The sequence below is a fragment of the Garra rufa genome, chromosome 5, assembly GCF_049309525.1.
Source record: "Garra rufa chromosome 5, GarRuf1.0, whole genome shotgun sequence".
NCBI lineage: Eukaryota > Metazoa > Chordata > Actinopteri > Cypriniformes > Cyprinidae > Garra > Garra rufa.
Genome location: NC_133365.1, coordinates 36,363,501 through 36,381,500, shown reverse-complemented (window position 1 = coordinate 36,381,500; position 18,000 = coordinate 36,363,501). Strand labels below are relative to the sequence as shown.

General features: G+C 36.8%; 1 protein-coding gene across 1 annotated transcript in view; it reads right to left on the bottom strand.

The window, feature by feature from the left end:
- The window catches only part of slc4a5a (solute carrier family 4 member 5a), a 53,143-nt gene that overhangs the window by 30,519 nt on the left and 4,624 nt on the right, over positions 1 to 18,000 (bottom strand). The window contains exons 2-13 of the mRNA XM_073839947.1: positions 17,434 to 17,566; positions 13,142 to 13,302; positions 12,801 to 12,953; positions 12,058 to 12,150; positions 10,996 to 11,051; positions 4,634 to 4,791; positions 4,448 to 4,535; positions 4,112 to 4,266; positions 3,902 to 4,030; positions 2,534 to 2,708; positions 2,214 to 2,347; positions 1,718 to 1,998 (exon numbers count right to left, since the gene is read on the bottom strand). Coding sequence (XP_073696048.1) covers positions 1,718 to 1,998; positions 2,214 to 2,347; positions 2,534 to 2,708; positions 3,902 to 4,030; positions 4,112 to 4,266; positions 4,448 to 4,535; positions 4,634 to 4,791; positions 10,996 to 11,051; positions 12,058 to 12,150; positions 12,801 to 12,953; positions 13,142 to 13,302; positions 17,434 to 17,566 — 1,716 coding nt within the window. The remainder of the gene's footprint in view (positions 1 to 1,717; positions 1,999 to 2,213; positions 2,348 to 2,533; positions 2,709 to 3,901; positions 4,031 to 4,111; positions 4,267 to 4,447; positions 4,536 to 4,633; positions 4,792 to 10,995; positions 11,052 to 12,057; positions 12,151 to 12,800; positions 12,954 to 13,141; positions 13,303 to 17,433; positions 17,567 to 18,000) is intronic.

The following is an 18,000-nucleotide window of genomic DNA, read 5'->3' as shown; positions in this document are numbered from 1 at the left end:
GATGCCAGAATAGCCTCCCAGAGCTGCTGTTTTGATGTGAACTGCCTCCCACCCTCATAGATCTTTTGCTTGAGGATGCTCCAAAGGTTCTCAATCTGGTTGAGGTCAGGGGAGGATGGTGGCCACATCATGAGTTTCTCATCTTTTATGCAGATAGCAGCCAATGACACAGAGGTATTATTTGCAACATGAGATGGTGCATTGTCATGCATGAAGATGATTTTGCTACGGAAGGCACAGTTCTTCTTTTTGTACCATGAAAGAAAGTGGTAAGTCAAAAACTCGACATACTTTGCCGAGGTCATTTTAATACCTTTAGGGATCCTAAAGGGGCCAACCAGCCTTCTCCCTATGATTCCGGCCAAAAACGCCACCTCCTTTTTGTGGTCGCAGCCTTGTTGGGACATGTTCCATCCACTACTCCATCTATCTGGGTCATCCAAAGATGCACAACACTCATCAGTAAACAAGACTGTTTGAAAATGAGTCTTCATGTATGTCTGGGCCCACTGCAACCGTTTCTGCTTGTGAGCATTAGTTAGGAGTGGCCGAATAGTAGGTTTATGCACAACTGCAAGCCTCTGGAGGATCCTACACCTTGATGTTCGCGGGACTCAAGAGGCACCAGCAGCTTCAAAAACCTGTTTGCTACTTTGTAATGGCATTTTAGTAGCTGCTCTCTTAATCTGATGAATTTGTCTGGCAGAAACCTTCCTCATTCCGCCTTTACCTCCACGAACCTGTCTGTGCTCTGAATCAGCCTCAAATCTCTTCACAGTACAATGATCACGCTTATGTTTTCGTGAAATATCTAATGTTTTCATACCTTGTCCAAAGCATTGCACTATTTGACGCTTTTCGGCAGCAGAGAGACCTTTTTCTTTCCCATAATTGCTTGAAACCTGTGGCCTGCTTAATAATGTGGAACATCCTTCTTAAGTACTTTTACTTTAATTGGGCTCATTTGGCAAACTATTTATCACAGGTGTCTGAGATTCATTTCAGTGATCCAAAGAGCCATGAGACACAATACCATCCATGAGTTTAATTGAAAAACAAAAAACTGTGTGTTTATGACACTTACATACAATTTGCATAATAATTTGGAACGCGGTGTAGTTCACTAAAGCAGGTTTTCGTTCTGATCGGCCTACGTTAACCTTTTCTAATAGGTGCTAAAAATTTGAACGGCTTAGGAGTTATGAGCGATTTCGTATTTTAGAATGCTGTAGCACCACCAGCAGGCCGATTGAGGCGAGCCTTGATGACGTTGTAGATGGTGTGTGTACTACCATCCCTCCAAGTTTCAAGTCTCTGCGACTTACGGATTGGTCTGCCTGATCACTTTTAGGTGGAGAATGCTGAATCCTTGGCTGTTCTAACAATTACTGCAGGGTTTTCCTAATTTAAAAAATTTAATCTTTACACTGTTAACTGTAAGTATTAATAACATAAGTATTGCAGACAAATATGAGTTGACATTGAACAGTAACATTTTTTTTAAATACTAGATTAATAAATTATAGAAAAATTGCTGGTCATAGCTAGTTCATGATACTTATTGCATTAACTAATGTTAACTAATTGCACCTTGTTGTAAAGTGTAACCATTTGTTCTTAAATTGTAAATCCTGGCACACTAATTAATGCAAATTTGCTCTATATCTAATACATTTCACAATTCTTTATCCACAAATGACATGCTCGACGCCAAGAATGGACTTACTCGGGTCTGGTGCCAAACACTCGCACTTGTAGGCTGTTACGTAGTCTGGTTTGAAATCGATGTTGATGGGATAGTACTTGAAGGCTCCCACCATCTTCTTGATGGCATCAGAGATGAAGATGAAGGAGATGAGGCTAGAGAAGCCTTCCTCTGTGAAGCGTGTCATGTACTTTATAATGTAGCTGGCATCCGTTGCGACCAGAAGAAAGCACTGCGCGCAGGAGTGCATTCCGATCCACAGTCGAAGCTCCATGTAATCAATCCCATTATTTCTGAGGATAAGAAAGTTAAAACAATAAAGAGAGATAAATACAAGAGCGGTGAACACTAGAGAGCAAGAGAGAAGTCACTTATTTGCATCAGTGAAGAGAGATGATTTATGAGGGGCTTTTAAGGGTTGACGAAAGTGAGCACTCAAGGCTGCACTGTATTGTCCTCAATAACAAACTGTGAAATTATGATGGATTGGTGCGGATGGCTCTCTCACTTGCTGAATTCATAAAGCAGTTTCTCAAAGATGAGGATGGGGCCTGTTGAGCTGAGAATAATGAGAGGTTGACCTCCAAACAAGCAGAATACCGTTCCTGCTAGAGCAGTGCCCAAAAAACTCTCCATCACACCCTGACAGAGAGTTGAACAGGAAGAGAGACATGGAAACAAGGTGAGAAAGAGAGAGACAAAAAAGTAGACAGCTATAGATAAAGCTAGGTCACAAGCGTGCTTGTTAAATTCTACAGAAAAGACGACGACATGCAACTTTAAACAAACTGTCATGTTCGGTGTCAAGTAGAAAACTGCTAGATGTACCTGGTAATTGTCTGTGGCATCCCCTAGAAGGCCCCCAAAGGTGATTGCATTGGTTATGCAGCCCAGATAGATGAAGAGGACCGCAGAGATGGACTGAATGTGGAAGCCTTCATAAAAGTCGCTCGGGTACCAGGGGAGCTTTCTCTTGATGTCAAGGAAAAGGCCGCCACAGAACCTGTCCCGTAAACAAAGATGTTAAATCCATTATTCAACAGAGACCTGTCCTCTTTAGCTTGTATTAGGCAGACAGACAGAGGTGAGCTATATCTTGATTATTAGCACCGAGTACTGGCACCCATTTTCTATCTCTGCGCATTACTTTTTCCATTTTTGACATATTGCTCAAGATATGGACGCTCCTGAACCTCAGAGCTCTGAGGTATCTTTCAATTATTTGCGAAGACAGATAAGGCAGGAACACTTTGAGCTCCTGAAACTCAAGCTATAGCCAAAAGTAAGGGTTTTTCAAGTTTACAGCCAGTGTTTTAGAGGCTCTGCAAGGTTGAAGTACAAGAACATCAGGTCCTGAAGATCAGCAGATGACTGCACAATCTTCAGGCCTGTAATCATTCAGAAATTAATTGCAGATGTCATTTCAATTTCAGTGGTTGTTCCAAACAAATGGAGGTGTCAAACAGGATGTAGAAATAAAATTTGCTTTTGCTCTGACAACAAATGACTCTCCTCCAACTATTAGTTTGCTATGAGTGAGAAATGGAGAGAAGAAGCACTAAAAGGAAACCCTGCCCTCTTTTTAATTTACCGTTTAAATTGAAAATATGTTACAAAACTAAAGTAAAGTAGTTCACGGTTCACACAGAATCCCTGAAGTTTAAATGTATGCCTTATGGATAGAAGAAAATAAATATATAATATGTGACCCTGGACCACAAAACCAGTCATAAGGTTAAATTTTACAAAACTGAGATGTTTACATCATATGAAAGCTCAATAAATAAGCTTTCTATTGATATATGGTTTGTTAGGATAGGACAATATTTGGCCGAGATACAACTATTTGAAAATCTGGAATCTGAGGGTGCAAAAAAATAAAAATACTGAGAAAATCACCTTTAAAGTTGTCCAAATTAAGTTCTTAACTATGCATATTACTAATCAAAAATCACATTTTGATATATTTATAATAGGAATTTTACAAAAAAAACTTCATGGAACATGATCTTTACTTAATTTCCTAATGATTTTTGGCATAAAAGAAAAATCAATAATTTTGACCCATACCATGTATTTTTGGCTATTACTACAAATATACCCCAGCGACTTAAGACTGGTTTTGTGGTCCAGGGTCACATATTAGGTAGAAGGGTGGATGGATGTTTGGATGAATGGATGGATGGATAGACCTACCTCCCTGTATATGCCAACTCTTCGCCAAGCTCATGTGGAACAGGCATCTCTTCATCTTCGCCAACAGGCCCTCCACCACCTGCTGTCCCATTCATCTGACCCAGCTCATTGAGGGAAAACACAGACTTCCTTTGCCAGAAAACAGTTGAATGTTATGATAGGAAGTATATGGGAAGAACAAAGAATGATCAGAAGAACAATTAGCTTTACCTTTTGTCTGCTGAGGGAATTTTTTTGGGGGGTTCTATGCGGATTTTGGGGTCCCATTCTCCAGGCGGAAGCACAATCACCTCATCCAGAAACTCATCAATGCCAGCAATCAGATCCTCTCTGTCCCTGGCTTTATATGCTACATCACTGAAGAGCTGTGGATAAAACAGAGGAAATCAATCTTGGATCAATTTTAAAGGGCAAAGTATTAGTTTATCTTCTTATCCAAGATTATTTGGAACAATCGCACAGTAAGGATGGTAAGAACAAACACACACAAAAAAATTGCACTGTAAAACAAACAAGCAAAAAAATCTACTTCTAAATCTAACTTACATCATCCACCATGAGCGTGGCAATGGCCCGTCCAATCTCATTATAAGATTTAGCTTTGCCAGGAGGCCCAAGTAGCACAAACAAAAATCTGTATGTTGAGGGAAAACACATTTGAAACTTAATTTTAGTACATTACTTTTTCATCATCTTTCTGCAGACATATTGTGAGTTTGTGCAAACTGTTACCTGGTGGGCACTGGGACTTCTGTCAGACCTCCAAGAGTGGTGGCCTGAGATAACCGAACGAAGGCAACAAAAGGTTTTTCTAAGAAGTCCACTTCTCCCACCAGAACATTTGATGCTTCGGCATCTCTGGGGATTTTTTTCATGAACTTGTTTTTCAGCTGAAATCAAAGTAAACAAAGAAAAATATATATATATAATCTGTTCCATCACCGAACACTCACGTTGTCATTTAACCCCTTTGTTCCATCACTGGACCTTTATGTTGCAATTAAATCCTGTTCTATTTTAGGACTTTTATGATGCAATTTAATGCTTCTGTTCCTTCACAGGACCCTTATGTTGTCATCTAACCCTTCTGTTTTATCATAGGACAGTTTTGTGGTCATTTAAAGTGTCACAACACCCCCCTGTTTCAGAGGTGCTTTTTCACACCTCTGGTTTGAAAAACTTTCTGAAAAGGGGCGTTGTTCACTGGGGGTAAGGGGTGGGGGTAGAATGTGGAGAGGAGTCGGAGACTGCATTAAAGGAGGAGTGACAATAAGTGAATAAATTGCTAATTTGCACACCGACAATGTAAACACACACACGTTTGCAAGATGGACAGCAACGCCAAGAGCAGCAGCTACAGCGGTTCTGAGAGCAGTGTGGAAGTGGAGGACTTCTCCCCACCAGAATCCCCACAATAAATAAAATGATGTATTTGCAACGAATGGTAGTTTCTCTGCTTCCTAAACTTGTACATAAACCTAAATACATTAATTTGCTGTCATATAATCACGATAAACTTAAAACAGACATATTGGGGTTTCATGAAGACACACATGATACAAAATCTTTTACCTTTATTGATTTAATGACATTTGGATGATAAGTAAAATATAACATAACATTAGCATTTACAGTCCTGATGAAATGTGTAAACAGAACAAATTATGCGGTACTTTGCAAGTAGTAGACTGGTAGACTATCATTTGATAATAGCACTCAAAGAAACAAAGCAGAGGACACATTTGCTAAATGGCTAGTATAATAGACATGTAAATGGACATGTTAAAGGTCACATTGTTAAAAGTATCCAAATGTTGAAACATTCAGCAGTCTTCAATTTTAATAGCCATTACAAATGTTTATTTTAAATAGTGTTTATAACTATATATAAATATACGGTTGAGATGAATATAATAAAATAATCTACAAATAAATAAAAACAAACTTCACTTAAATAGCAAGGATTCTGCATTTTTGTGAACATCAGCTAGCTCTTCGTTCTGGCTTAGCGTGCTGTGTTGATACATGCTGCTTGACCGGTGAATCATCAAGTGTTTGGCATGACGCATCTTTTGTGAGCACTTCTGTCTGAGTCCCCACATCGCGACCCAACATACGTCCAGAAGACAACTGCAATTGTTTTTGTTCCATCATCTGATGATAAAGTCATCATTTAGCACTTTTGTTCCATCAAAGAACCTTTATGTTGTCATTTAACCCTTCTATTATAACCATTACATGACTTTCAAGTTGCCATTTAACCATTTCCGTTCCATCACAGGACACTTATGTTGTCATTTAACGTATCTGTTCTATCATAGGATTTTATGTTGTAATTGAATCTTTTTGTTCCAACACAGGACTTTTGTGCTGTTATTTAACCATTTCTGTTCCATCACAGGACCTTTACACTGTAATTTAGCCCTTCTGTTCCATCATAGGACCCTTATGTTGTCATTTAACTCATCTGTTCTATCATAGGACAATTATGTTGTCATTTAACTCATCTGTTCTATCATAGGACAATTATGTTGTCATTTAAACTTTTTGTACCATCATCTGATAATTAATTCGTCATTTAACACTTTTGTTCCATAATAGAACCTTTAAGTTGTCATTATACCCTTCTATTCTGTTATAGGACCTTCATGCTGTCATTTATGTTGTAATTTAATCCTGTTCCATTTAAGAACATGTATGCTGTCATTTAACCCTTTTTGTTCCATCACAGGACACTTATGCTGTCATTTAACCCTTGGGTTCTGTAATTGGATACTTATGTTGTTATGTAACCCTTTGGTCCATCATCTGATAGTTAAATTGTTAAATTGTCATTTAACACATTTGTTCCATCATAGAACCTCTATGTTGTCATTTAACCTTTCTATCTCATTATAGGATCTTATGTTGTAATTTAATACTTCTGTTCCATCATAGGACTTTTATGCTGTCATGCAACCCTTTCCGTTCCATCACAGGACCCTTATATTGTTATTTAACCCTTTTGTTCCATCACAGGACCCTTATGTTGTCTTTCAACCCTTCTGTTTTATCATAAGACAGTTATGTTGTCATTTAAACCTTTTGTTCCATCATCTGATGGTTAAGTTGTCATTCGACACTTTTTCTCCATCATATAACCTTTATGTTGTCATTTAACCCCTCTGTTCCATAATAGAATCTTATAGTGTAATTTAATCCTTGTCTTCCATGTAAGGACTTTTATGCTGTCATTTAACCATTTCTGTTCATTCAGAGGATTCTTATGTTGTCATTTAACCCTTCTATTCCATAATAGAATCTTATGTTGCATTTTAATCCTTCTCTTCCAGGTAAGGACTTTTATGCTGTCATTTAACCCTTTCTGTTCATTAAGAGGATTCTTATGTTGTCATTTAACCCTTCTATTCCATAATAGAATCTTATGTTGCATTTTAATCCTTCTCTTCCATGTAAGGACTTTTATGCTGTCATTTAACCATTTCTGTTCATTCAGAGGATTCTTATGTTGTCATTTAACCCTTCTATTCCATAATAGAATCTTATGTTGCATTTTAATCCTTCTCTTCCAGGTAAGGACTTTTATGCTGTCATTTAACCCTTTCTGTTCATTAAGAGGATTCTTATGTTGTCATTTAACCCTTCTATTCCATAATAGAATCTTATGTTGCATTTTAATCCTTCTTTTCCATGTAAGGACTTTTATGCTGTCATTTAACCCTTTCTGTTTAATCACATGACCCTTATATTGTTATTTAACCCTTCTGTCCTATCACAGGGCCATCATGTTGTTTAACCCTTCTGTTCTGTCATAAGACCCTTATGTTGTCATTTAACCCTTAACTGTGTGCTGCTTTTTATTATTGAAAGGTTCTATTCCATTATGAATCCTTATGGTGTCATTTACCTCTTCTATTCCATCATCTTATGTTGTAATTTAATCCTTTTGTTCTATCACAGGGCCATGCTATTTAACCGTTCTGTTATATCATAGGACCCTTATGTTTTCATTTAACCTTTCTGTTCCATCATGGAATCTTATGTTGTAAATAATCCTATTGTACCATACCAGGACTTTAATGGTGTCATTTAACCCTTCTGTTCTATCATAGGACACTTATATCGTCATTCAACCCTTTTGTTCTATTACCTAATGGTTAAGTCATCATTTTAATTGTTTTGTTCTAACATCTAATGGTTAAGTCATCATTTTAACACTTTTGTTCCATCATAGAACCTTAATGTTGCCATTTAACCCTTCTATTCCATAACAGGATTTGTATGCTGCCATTTAACCCTTTCTGTTCCATCACAGGACTTTTATGTGGTCATTTAACCCTTCTGTTCTACCATAGGACACTTATATTGTCATTTAACCCTTTTGTTCTATTATCTAATGGTTAAGTCATCATTTTAATTGTTTTGTTTTATCATAGAACCTTAATGTTGCCATTTAACCCTTTGGTTCCATAATACCATTTTATGTTGTAATTTAATCCTTCTGTTCCATAACAGGACTTTTATGCTGCCATTTAACCCTTCGGTTCTACCATAGGACACTTATATCGTCATTCAACCCTTTTGTTCTATTATCTAATGGTTAAGTCATCATTTTAACACTTTCGTTCCATCATAGAACCTTAATGTTGCCATTTAACCCTTCTGTTCCATAATGGCATCTTATGTTGTAATTTAATAATTCTGTTCCATAACAGGACTTTTATGCTGCCATTTAACCCTTTCTGTTCCATCACAGGACCCTTATATTGTTATTTAACTATCATAGGGCCATGTTGTCATTTAACCCTTAGCTTTGTGCTGCTTTTTATTATTGAAAGGTTCTGTACAATTGGAATGTTATACTGTATTATGTAGATCTGTTCTTGTGCTCTTTGTATTTGCCAAACATCTAGAACTGCCTATTTATTGCTATTTGCGCTCTGTGAAACTTTTTACACACCTTTACTTGTACTATTTTAAAACTATATTACTAAAATGTCTGCATCTTTTATCACATCGAAGACAGAACAATTCCATCTGAAGCCTTTGAATGTGGTGCAGTCTGGATTTAGATTAATCCCTCTGCTTTCCTCCTGTCTCTCTTTGACAAATCGTAAACCAAGCATAAGTCCCCCAGTGTTATAATGTTCATGTAGAAAGATTCTATCTCAACTTCACATTGTATGTCAGGAATGCGTAAGAATGGAGTTCAGAAAAGCTACACTTGTTTATCTGGGAGACGAAGCTCAATGTGTTCCTACTTTGGCATATTGCAAAAACCAAAATATCTTACTTCTTTGGATAACAGTTCCTCCAAACAATGCTTTACATTTCCCATCTCTATAAACAGTCCTACAAAATTTATACTGACAGGCTTTTGAGGCTGTGAAATTAGGTCTTCCTATTTCTATAACAGGGCTTGGCTTTGAATGGGTAAGTCTAGATGTAGATGTTCAATTATTTTTTCAATGATTACACTATCATTCAAGTATTAAGAAAGAGGTCTCATATGCTTACCAAGGATGCATTCATTTGATCAAAAATACAGTAGTTTAGTTTCAGTATACCATATTAGTTCAGTGTTTTCTGACTGTCTTGATATATAGTCTTAGGCTCAAAATCGTGTTGTTTTAGTCCAGCTAATGGGTCCTTTTTATTTAATTTTTTTAAGTAAAAATAATGAGAACTCTGCTCATCTAATATATCTTCGTGACCAAAAGCAGGACAGTTATAAATGTGTGTCGTGACTGGTGGCTATAGCCATGTACATTGTGCGCCCACAGACATTTTCCAGAGGGATCAGACCGCAGCTCCCCGGTATCTCTCTGCATGTGAGAGCTTAGCACGAGGACCACACAGTCAGATGGCACGTTTACCCAATGGCAGATCAATACCGACCCAGACACCAGGCCACGGCAAAGCATGGCATATCAGATCAGCAGAGCCACACACAATCACAGTGACCTCTTCATAAGAGCATAATAGCATATATGCTGTAGTTTACTTTTAGTACAACAAAACGTTCTCATTCTGGTGATTTCTAGTTGATTTTTCTATGACCTCAAAAACAGTGTTCTAGGAGTTCTAGCTAAAAATGCAGAGGTGGCCAAAATTATTAGAACACTAGTATTTTCACCAGCTAAAAATGGGTTTAAGTCAGTTCTTTCTATCCTTTGCTGTACTGTGTAGGAAATATCAGTTTACATTTTCAAACATTCATTTTGCCATTTATTGTAATAAACCAGTCAGATTTTTGTTTGCACAAGAAGTCTGACAACAGCCAGTGCTCCACACAGACATCTAATCTCATTATTATCCAGTCTGTCTGGAATGACATGAAGAAACAGAACAAACTGAGACAGACTAAATCCAGAAGAACTATGGCAACATCTCCCAAGATGCTTCAAGAGACCTACCTGCAAAGCTACCTGAAAAACTATGTGCAAGTGCACTTAAAGGCAAAAGCTGCTTTAAACGCAAAGGATGGTCATACCAAATGTTGATTTAATTTAGTTAATAGAAGTTAGTTGACAAAGAACATCTATTTATGACATTATTTTTGACAGCATCCATATTTACAGCATTTTTACACAAGTGCCTAAAACCTTTAACAGTAATTGTAACTTTGTAGGTAGGTTTCTTGAAGCAACTCTCACAATTATTACAATTAATGGCAAAATGAATGTTTGGAAATGTAAACTTATATTTCCTACTGACACACTACAGCAAAAGATAGAAATAAATGACTTAAAACCATTTTTAGCTGGTGAAAATACTAGTGTTCTAATAATTCTGACCACTGCTATACACATGTTTTATTTTTATCTTAAACAAACACTGATTTCAATTATACATAAAATTCTAATAAAGAAAGCAAAAGGTAAAAGAGACTTCAATTTTTAGAATCTGTCTTGCATGAATTTGTCAGAGAGAGCCAGTCTGGGAAACTAGTCACCGCAGCTAAAAATAGCTTCAAAGCAAATACAAAAGAGTGCAGCTGCTACTGTGAACTATACAAAGGCTGCTGTGCCTTGACCAATTGTGGCTTTTTTAGTTTTTACTATATGTATAGATACAGACACACTGTGACTCACCTGGTCTGTGCTTGGTGTGTCTGCAATGTCATTCATACTCCTGCTTTGAGCGTGACCTGCAGCACAAATATACAAAAATGTTATTACAAATATTTCATCAAAATGATAACATTCAGGGGTCATCGGATGGTAAATTTACTTTTGCATGTTGTTTAAACTGAATTGTGTCTTGGTAGTGTGTGTACACAACCACCCTATAACAATAAAAAGCAACCCAGTGTTTTTTTTTTTTTTAAATCCCCATAAATCATAAGCACAGTCTCACAGATTCTTGGCAGAGTGACATAGTCTTGGCAGGTCCCTCCCACATCTGTTGACAGACACTGGCGTTTTAGGACAGACCCAACTTGAGTGAGTTGTAAACAGTCCAAGATTGTTTCGACGCCAGTGCAGATGTAGACAAAAAATTTTCCCAAGCAATTGAGCTTTGTTGTTAGATGTAGTAATAAACATAGCAGTCGTCATTTACTCCCAACATCTGAGCCGCTGAAGACGCACAGGATTGTTTTTGTTTTTGAAGGGAATGCACCCCCTGATCTACCTAAATATGTCTGTTCGCACCTTTTTTATGAATCTTTGCAAATCGCCTTACAAATGCAGCTAAAGTTAACAGTCTCAGAGAACTGCTCGTCAACCCTCCTTCACGGAAGAGAGGGGCGGAGTGAGCAGAGCTCATTAGCATTTAAAGGGACATGCACCGAAACGGCTCTCTGTTAACAGAGCGATTTTTGACAGGTAAATAGGTGTTGTTTTACACTTCCATTGAGAAATTTTAACCAAAGTACATTATAGACTTTAAATTAAGACTCATATCAACTTGTAGAAAACGGACATCCGAGGACCCCTTTAAGTTTTTTTTTTTACAAGCTAGCTATCTCTGGGCAGCTTTAATGAAAACGCTTTAAATAAAAATGTGATTTAAAACACAATGTTGATTAATCACACTATCATAAGCGGAATGAACTCTGGTTTTAAAGAATAGGTCACTGACACTTTCTAGATGAGAAAATAATTAAAAATTGATACAAGAATAACAGGATGAAAAGGGGCACACAGACTCACGCAGTCGGCCATAGTTGGCTGCTTTGGTTCGCAGATCTTCCGTAGAGCGGTTAAAATTAGCTCCAGCAGCAGGGGTTCGGGCTGGGCTTCGAGCTACGAGAGGCAAGCGACATTACAACTTTTTTAATTAACTATTAAGCAGACAATGTTTTTCTAATAAGTTGATGCTAATGAACTGTGAAAAGAGGACAGCAATGAAATAACCCATGGAAAGAAGTGAAATGGAATTGGGACTGTTCACCAAAAAGCCTGTAATTCACTCACCCTTATGTCATTTGAAGCTCTTATCATCTTATTCAGCAGTACTTAAGTCGAATTTAACAAAGGCCAGTCTTTTATAAACAACTAAAGTGGATGGTGACCAATGGCTGTCAAGCTCCAAAAAGTACGAAAACATTGTGGAAAGTTGCCAGTCAATCGCCTTTTGTCCTTTCCTGAGCTTGAAATCCACTTTGTGTGGAAAAGAGCAGCCTGAATGTTCTGCTGATAAACTTGTTTTGTTTTTGTGTTTTTTCACAGATAATGATCATTTTCAGCCATTTTAAGAAAACAAGCAATTAGGTTGCATTATACCTGAAGATGCATACAAAGCATCTGCAAATTGCCGACAGAATGATGCAATTCGACTACAGTGCTAGGGTTTAGTTATTGTTCATTTACTCTTTCATTTTTCAACCTATCGTGCGCAATATGTGTAGAGATGGATGGAGAAACAGGAAACATTTGAAAGATTAAACACTCACTGCCTCCAGAGCCAGACTTGCCCAGATCTGCAAGAGAGCGATGGATGGGCTTCTTTGTCTGGTGTCTGTGTTTTCTCAACAGGACAAAGCTGATTTGATCTCTCAGCTCAGGACCGATCAACCCTTCCTCTATCTGGCGTTCGATAATGTCATCTACAGGAGACAAAAGTTACACTTGTATGATATCAAAACTTTATAATGCATCACATAAGAAATAAAGTTATTGAACTACACTTTAGTATGCGATATCTGTTGTACAAAGGTTCAGAAAATGGTTCAGAAAACATCAGTGACCCCTAGTTAGAGGACAAGCACCCAGAATAAAGAGCCTGGTTGCTGACCGACTATCTGTGGGAGTGAATATCCCTCCAGGTCCAGCAGCACGGTGCCTGTCTGTAGGCATGTCCGCAGTTCAAACAGGCTGTGCAGAGACAGTGTGGAAACGTGTGGTTTGCTCCATCTCTCCCCACCCTCCTCGACCTTTTCCTCAAACTTCACCCACCTGCAGATATGTAGTCACACACACACACATATACAAAGTTGAAGTCAAGCAGAGTAAAAAAGGAACTGTATGTTTCTGATGTTGATGTTGTTCTGAGCCAGACGCTGTTTAATTTAAAGTGAAATAGGACATTTCTGTCTCACTAGAGCAAAAGTGCCCAAACTTTAGAATGAAGGGCCATAAATCAAACTTGATCTTACTTTGATTTTTGGCCGGGCTGAAAATAAATGTTGCCTTATATCCAACCGTATTACCGTCTTTAAAAAAATTCACTTACATTCTCTAAAATTCAATGCAATGTTTACATTCTATAACATTTAAGATAAATTAGAACTGAAAATAGGCTTCAATGGCATGTTTTTTTTCGCCCTCTTGTGATATGACATGATAGGCCAAATCAAAGGTCATCTCAGGCCGGCTTTGGCCTGTGGATTTGAGGATCTACACACTATAGAGGTAACAAATGCCATGGTAATGCCGAAATAATGATAATTTCTGAACAATGAGCTCCTTATGCGTCATTGTTCATAAAATTTTTTTGATCAAAAAAATAGCTTTTTATGGATTTTTATGAGCCAAGGGGTTAAAGAAAATTCTGTAAATTCTGTCATTAATTACTCACCCTCGTGTCGTTCCAAACCTGTAAGACCTTTGTTCATCCTCGGAATCCAAGAGCTTTCTGACCTTGCATAGACACTAATGCAACTACCATGTTCAAGACCCAGAAAGGTAGTAAGGACATCGTTAAAATAGTTAAAATGTGTTAAATGTTGAAATGTGGCATCAGTGGTTCAACCACAATTTTATAAAGCTACAACAATATTTTTTATGCGCAAAAAAATAAAATAAAAGAAAAACTTTATTCAACAATTCTTCTCTTTTACGTTTGAACGTGGTAGAACCCTTGCTGTCTATGGAGGGTCAGAGAGCTCTCGGATTTGATAAAAAAATATATATTTGTGTTACGAAGATGAACTAAGGTCTTACGAGGTTTGGAATGACATGAAGGTGAGTAATTAATGACAGAATTAAAATTTTTGGGTGAACTATCCTTTTAATGTGTTGCTGGTAGATGTTATACATAATTTTTGGGGCATAATGCACCATTTATAAATGTTTAAAATTGCAAATATCTGTGCATTCTGATTAAATAAACATCAACAAAAATATGATATTCTTCCATTTGATTCATTTGGTACAGTATATTTGCTAGAACTAATTAGTAGTAGTGTTTTATTAGTATTATTTATGTAGTATTATTAATAATTTAAAAATAGCCTTTTTGTTTATTTTTTACATTTTTGTTTTTATCTCAAGTTCAGGTTATTTTTTAGCAATTTTTTGTCATTTTTATAAATATTTTTAATATTAAAGTTATATGTGTAATTTTGTTTTAGTTTTTTTTTTTTTTTAGCTTAAATGATTTACTTTCATTAACTTTTTTTATCTAATATTTTAATTTATTATATTTCATTCTTATTTCAACAGCAATGTTTTTAATTTCAGTTAAAGTCTGTGTAAAGGCAATTCAGACAATTGTTTCTAACCACATTCTAAATGTTAGAAATGTATAGCTGAAAACACGGTACAACGACTGTGAACTATGTAGTAGCAAAGACCAAGTCCTATCTCAATACATGGGGAAATCCTGAAATCTCAAATACTGCCTGCTGAACTCACAAATAAATTACATATTTCAAATCAGCAACAAAATCTGAAATTAACTTTTATTATTCAAATTTGGCTAGGTGGTTAATAACAACAAACTCAGAACACATATTTAAAGGATTAGTTCACTTTCAGAACAAACATTTACAGATAATGTACTCATCCAATACTGATCCAAGATGTTCATGTCTTTCTTTCTTCACTCGTAAAGAAATTATGTTTTTTGAGGAAAACATTTCAGGATTTCTCTCCATATAATGATTATGTATGGTGCCCCAAGTTTGAACTTCCAAAATGCAGTTTAAATGCAGCTTCAAAGGGCTCTAAATGATCCCAGCCAAGGAAGAAGGGTCTTATCTAGCGAAACAATAGGTTATTTTTACAATTTATATACTTTTTAACCTCAAATGCTTGTCTTGTACTTTGTGTGATCTGGGTCAATACAGGTAGGGTATGTCAAATAACTCCAATCTCGTTTTCTTCCCCAAGTTCAAAATTGTTCTACATCACCGCAAAAGTACGGACCGAGTGTTTACAAAGTGAACATACAGAGAAGATTAAACTCCCTTTACAAAAAAAGGGTAAAGCAGTGTTGTAGAACTAAAATGAGATTTTCAACATACCCTAACTTTATTGACCCAGATTACACAGACTATGCATGTGCATCGCAGAGACGAGACAATGCAAGCATTTGAGGTTAAAAAGTATAAAAAATATCAATTTATTTTAAAAATAACAGACCGTTTCACTAGATTAGACCCTTCTTCCTTGGCTGGGATCATTTAGAGCCCTTTAAAGCTTTTAAACTACATTTTGGAAGTTCAAACTTGGGGGCACCATACATATCCATTATATGGAGAGAAATCCTGAAATGTTTTCCTCAAAACATGAACATCTTGGATGACAAGACATTATCTGTATATTTTTGTTCTGGAAGTAGTCTAATCCTTTAATATTGCTTTACATAGACTTTAACAATAACCATAACAATTAACATGTCCCTGCATAGTAGCTTTATGGCTACAGAGCCGAGTAATGTTTTGAAAGTGCCACAGAGCCACAGGATCATCATACAAATGGTTTACTAACATTTCTGCTACACATCAAACGGAGAATGTTTTAATATTACAAAAATACACACTTTTCATTAACATGATTTTGAATTGTTCAGTAGTTGTATGACTATTGACGCCATTTGTGACCCTGGACCACAAAACCTATCTTAAGTAGCACAGTTACAGTGCCTTGCAAAAGTATTCATACCCCTTCATTTTTTAAACTGCTTTAAATTAGTTTTTCCCCACATCAATTTACACTCCATACACCATAATAATGACAAAGCAAAAACCAGATTTGCTAATTTATTAAAAATAAAACACTGAAATAAGTACATTGCATAAGTATTCATACCCTTAATTCAGTACATCGTTGAAGCACCTTTACAGCCTCAAGTCTTTTTGGATATGATAAGCTTTGCACATCTGCGTTTGGCAATTATACTTTGCCTCACCTTTTCACCTCTCAAGCTCTGTCAGCTTGGATGGGGGCTGGCAGACATTTTCTAGAGTCCTAGTTGCTCCAATCGTCTTCCATTATGGATAATGCTTCTGTGAACCTTCAATGCAGCAGATTTTTTTCTGAACTCTTGCCTAGATCATTTCCTTAACGCAAGTCTGTCACTGAGCTCTACAGGCAGTTATCTTGACCTCAGGACTTGGTTTTTGCTCTGATATGCATTTTCAGACCTTTTCTGAGAGGCGTGTGCCTTTCTAAATCATACTCATTCAAATTAATTTGCCACAGTTTAACTCCACTCGAAGTGTAGTAACATCTAGAAGCAATATGAATGCTCCTGAGATAAATTTCAAGTGTCCCAGAAAAGGGTATGAATACTTATGCAACGGGATCTTTTTCAGTTTTTTTTTTTTTTTTTATAAATTTGCACAAATGTTAAAAACATTTTTTGCTTTGCCATTATGGAGTAGGGAGTGTACATTGATGTGGCGAAAAAAGTAATTTAAAGTAGTTTACCATAAGGCCGCAACATAACAAAATGTGGAAAAAAAATTAAGGGGCATGAATAATTTCGCAAGGCACTGTATATTTGTAGCAATAGCCAACGATACATTGTTTGAGTCAAAATCATTATTTTTTCTGTTATGCCAAAAATCATTAGGATATTAAGTAAAGATTATGTTCCATGAAGATATTTTGTAAATTCCCTACCATAAATATATTAAAACTTAATTTTTGATTAGTAATATGCATTGCTAAGAACTTCATTTGGACAACTTTAAAGGCGATTTTCTCAATATTTAGATTCTTTTGCACCCTCAGATTACAGATTTTCAAATAGTTGCATCTCAGCCAAATACTGTCCTATCCTAACAAACCATACATCAGTGGAAAGCTTTTTTGGTCCAGAGTCACATTTGTGATGCTTTTGTGTTTATGTTTTTATACCTAGCTGATTCTCTCCATTCCAGCTCATCGCCCTCGTGTTGCAGCGTGTCCATCTCAGTAAAGAGAGTGGGTGTGGGCATGGTCTCCTCCTCATCCCCCAAAATGTAGCGCAGTCGCTCTGCTGCTGGGGACACTGTGAGATGAACAGGAAGAAAAGAGATTGAAATTTTCCTGTTTGCAGATAGGAGAATGAGGTGGCCTTCATAAATAAAAAGTGCAGTGGCATGCAGCACCACACACAGTGAAAGGATTTGCCCAAAAGTTGAGAAGAAACAACAAAGACACCCACTGTGTATGTTTGATCCAGTGTTGTGATGGCTGACTGTGCCTGGAGGAACACCGGCGCAGTGTAAGCCATTGTTCATTAATTTTCTGTGTGAGGAATAAAGCTGTGAGCTCTGACTGAAGCTGCATGAGAATCCACTCTGTGCTTATTTTTCTGGCCTTGTCTGAGGTGATGCCAGGGAGAGCTTTCTGTTCTGTATTTGTTTTCATTTCTATGCTCAGCATTTCTCAGCTCTAACACCTGTTAGGTCCAACTATGGGTTGATTATCTCTGCCTGTTTT